General features: G+C 48.4%; 1 protein-coding gene across 1 annotated transcript in view; it reads right to left on the bottom strand.

Annotated features, from left to right (window-relative positions):
* LOC107290025 (intestinal-type alkaline phosphatase-like) overlaps positions 1 to 3,645 on the bottom strand; it is a 21,298-nt gene extending 17,653 nt beyond the window's left edge. The window contains exons 1-3 of the mRNA XM_015818868.1: positions 3,532 to 3,645; positions 2,043 to 2,217; positions 1,056 to 1,228 (exon numbers count right to left, since the gene is read on the bottom strand). Of these exons, the coding sequence (XP_015674354.1) occupies positions 1,056 to 1,228; positions 2,043 to 2,217; positions 3,532 to 3,645 (462 nt within the window). The remainder of the gene's footprint in view (positions 1 to 1,055; positions 1,229 to 2,042; positions 2,218 to 3,531) is intronic.
* Between the last annotated feature and the right edge of the window lie 565 nt (positions 3,646 to 4,210).

Below are 4,210 nucleotides of genomic sequence, written 5' to 3'. Positions count from 1 at the left end.
GAGGAGGAGGAGGAGGAGGAGGAGGAGGAGGAGGAGGAGGAGGAGGTGGTGGTGGTGGTGATTGACAACGGTGGGGCCCTTGGTGCTCTCTGAGCTTGGTTGTTACTTGCAGACATTTCATTGCCTGACTGGGCAACATCATCAGTGTTACTCTGGACCAGCACTAATCAGGCCTAGCACTGATGATGTAACCTATTCAGGTAACGAAACGTCTCCAAGAAAACAGCCAAGCCCCAGAGACCACCTCATTCAGCCCCGAGCTACAAATATTCTCCTTTATTGGTACATCATTTGTATTATGCACACAGCAGAAAGTCGATAAGCGTAAAACACGAGGCTATGAACCTTTGTCCGCTACGTTCCCCGTTTCTGGTGAAGCGGGAGTTGGCTTATCTTATTACTGAATACATATTGCCCCTTCTACTTATTCTCCCAAGTGCTCTCGAAGTAGCTGGAAAGAGTTTAAAAAACAGGAAGTGTCATAAAACGGACCGAGTAAACGTCAGAGAACCAACACCATGATAATGATTGACAGGTATTGGCTTCGTGGGAAAGGTGCGGTTTTTCTCTCTTGTTTTAAACTGCAGGTAGTCCTCAACTTACAACGGTTCCCTTAGTGACCGAAGTTACGACGGCCCTGAAAAAAAAGGGACTTATGGCCATTTTTCACACTTACGACCACTACTACAGCATCCCCACAGTCATGTTATTCACATTCGGATGCTTGACAACGGACTCGTATTTATGACGGTCGCAGACTCCCGGGGGTCACGTGATTCTCCTTTTTGCGACCTTTGGACAAGCCAACTCCAACGGGGAAGCCTGATTCGCTTAACAACCGTGCGACAAACGTAACCACGATTCGCTTAGCAAATGTGGCAAGAAGTAAAATGGGGCGAAACTCACTTCGCAAATGTCTCGCTTAGCAACATAAATTTCGGGGGTCCGTTCTGGTCGTAAGTCGAGGACTACCTGTATGTTTTCAGAGCAGCTCCTGGAGCTGCTGAATGTCCTGCAAAGAAGGCTGATGGGTTTTCCAACTCTTCCCAACTGACCGTGAGGTCCACGTTTTCGAGGAGTTGCAGGGCGATGTCCTTGCAGCCCCCCGCCAGTGCCGACTGGGGCAGGCTGGCGTCGCTATACCAGTTCCGGTTCACCACGTGGGCGTAATTCCCCGCTGGGGAGGCGTGCTGGACTCGTGTGGTGGTCACAATCCCCACGGACTTTCCTGCAGCCATGGAAGAAGAAAGGGAGAAAGGAAGGGCCGTTCAATCAGCCTGAAAGAGGAGTGACACGTGCGAAAGCCATCAGAATTAGAATTAGAATTAGAATTAGAATTAGAATTAGAATTAGAATTAGAATTAGAATTAGAATTTAGAATTAGAATTAGAATTAGAATTAGAATTAGAATTAGAATTAGAATTAGAGTTGGAAGGGACCTTGTAGGAGGATTGGGATCGGGACTGGGACTGGTTTTGAGATTGGGATTGGTTTTGGTTTTGGTTTTGGGATTGGTTTTGGGATTGGGATTGGGATTGAGATTGAGATTGGGATTGGTTTTGAGATTGGGATTGGTTTTGGGATTGATTTTGAGATTGGGATTGGGATTGGGATTGGTTTTAGGATTGGGATTGGGATTGGTTTTGGGATTGGGATTGATTTTGAGATTGGGATTGGGATTGGTTTTGGAATTGGGATTGGGATTGGTTTTAGGATTGGGATTGGGATTGGTTTTCGTTTTGGGATTGGGATTGGTTTTGGGATTGGGATTGATTTTGAGATTGGGATTGATTTTGGGATTGGGATTGGTTTTGGGATTGAGATTGATTTTGGGATTGGGATTGGGATTGAAATTAAGATTGAAATTGAGATTGGGATTCGGTTTAGGTTTGGGTTTGAGATTGAGATTAGGATTGGGATTGGGATTGGGATTTGGATTGAGATTGAGACTGAAATTGAGATTGAAATTCAAACTGAAATTGATACATTTCTTCTAAAACCACCCGCCTCCAATTTCCCACTTCCCACCCTCTCGTCCTTACCAGCCAGCTGAGCCCGCTTCAGGACCGATACGACTTCATTGCCGGCTGTCGTGTTGCACTGATTGTACCGGGCAGCGGCACTCAGTCCAATGGTGCCGTAGTTGCCCTTCACCCCACAGAGGTAGGCAGTGGCCGTTCCTGCGCTGTCGGGCACTTGCCGGTCCACGTTGTAGGTCTGCAGAAAGCAAGAGGAACAGCTGGGAGAAAGTCCCGAGTATTCATCTTCCCAGGATCTCAAATCAGCTTCTGGGGGACGGTCCGGGATGGGGGTTGAAGAAAGACCAGCCCTGCTGTTGGGTACAAGAGGCCCAAGCAGACCCTGTTCCAACCGGCTGCCTCTCCTTGATGGGTTCGGAAAAACTGCAGAATACAGGGAGTCCTCAACGTACGACTGCAATCGAGCCCGACATTTCCGTTGCTAAACGAGACAGTTGTTAAGTGAGCTTTGCCCCATTTTATATTTTTTTTATAGTTTTTATTAGTTTTAATATAAAAATCAAAAATACAAAAAGCAAATAGTAGGGGGGGAAAGAGAGGGAAAGGGGAACGGAGAAGTGTAGGAAAAAAAGGGAGGTGCAGGTCGCAAAAGGGGATTACGTGTCTCCGGGATGCAGCGACTATCGTAACTATGAATCAGTTACAGAGGGCCTGACTCTTGATCACGTGACCATGGGGATGCGGCAACGGTCGTTAAGTGTAAAAAACTCACTCGCAACTCACTCTTTTCAGTGCCGTTGTAACTAAGGGCACTAAACAAACCGTTGTAAGTTGAGGACTAACTGTAGGAACTCTTTGGATCATGACGATTTGAATCGCTGGCTGCAACTGGCAACGGTTCTGGGCCTAACCCAGACTGCAGGCTGCCGTTCAACAGGTGGCAAACCGTCTCCTCAGCGTGCTTTCACAATCGGATGCCAGAAAATTCATCCTTAAGAGGCACAGTCGTTAAATGAAGCATTAGGTGACCGCCCCAATTTCATGATCCCTTTTTGCCACCGTCATTATGTGAATCACTGCGGTCGTTAAGCGAGTCATCACACGGTCGACAATTTGCGACATTCTCGGGCCATTTCCACACCGACTTTGCGGGCTGGAAACCCCCCTGGGAAGGTCACAAACGGAGACGTTGAGATGGTCATAAATGCGACTGTCACTTTTTTCAGCGCTGTCGTAATCTCAATCGCCGAGTGGACGGTCGTAAAACGAGGACTGCCTTTATTTGACTCTGCCTTGAATCTGGTTTTGAAACCCCTTCTCATCTACCCGAAGTGCTCACGGAGGCACTTTGGTTTTGAGATTCCGGACCCAAGGGGCATGGAAAAAGTGAGGACCCTCCTCCCAACTGCGACCCGTGCACAGGCTTCCCCTGTTGAATGGCCACCTAAAGCCCCAGGAGCCTTGGCGGGCAGGGAAAGACGAGAGGCCATCCACTAGGCAAACGACTCAGAGTTCCAGGATCAGACGGACAAAAGCCTGGGCTTCTTCCTACCTTGGAAAGCGCCACGTACGGAAAAGAGTCCATACTTAGCGGTGATTCGGGAGACGGCGGATTCTGCATGTGCCCCTTCAGGATGCGGGTGGCCGTGATGGTGGGAACGCCCATCCCTGCCAAGGGAGAGAAACTCGGCATGAGAAAACCTGCACGGCTGAATGAGATCCTCCTTTGGAGTTTCTGGAGATGCTCAAGTCATCCAGATCGTGGTTTGTCCCAAAAGTGCTTTTTTCAAGGAGGCAACTGGACTTTCCTTGTTTTTCCTTTGAAGACGTTTCGCTTCTCATCCCAGAAGCTTCTTCAGCTCTGACCGGATGGTGGGGAATGGAAGGATTTATACTCCTTGCAGACGGCTGGTCATTTGCCTTTTTTAAGAGAGCCATTAAGGCCACTTGGAGGTTTATCTGTGTCCTCAGGGTCACCTGAGTGATGCAAATGGGTGTGGAGCCTTCCTGGAACTGCTGAAAGGACTCTGTGGTAGACTGGATGACAACACACACACAACTTCTGGAGGCAAGCCATTCCTCTGATTAAGTATTCTCACTCCCAGGCAATTTCTCCTTAGTTCTAAGTTGCTTCTCTCCTTGATTCGTTTCCATTCGTTGCTTCTTGTCCTGCCTTCAGGCGCCTTGGAGAAGAGCTTGACTCCCTCTTCTTTGGGGCAGCCCCTCAAACA

The sequence above is a fragment of the Protobothrops mucrosquamatus genome, unplaced genomic scaffold (assembly GCF_001527695.2).
Source record: "Protobothrops mucrosquamatus isolate PMUCROS unplaced genomic scaffold, P.Mucros_1.0 scaffold_143, whole genome shotgun sequence".
NCBI lineage: Eukaryota > Metazoa > Chordata > Lepidosauria > Squamata > Viperidae > Protobothrops > Protobothrops mucrosquamatus.
This window is presented reverse-complemented; position numbering and strand designations above follow the sequence as displayed.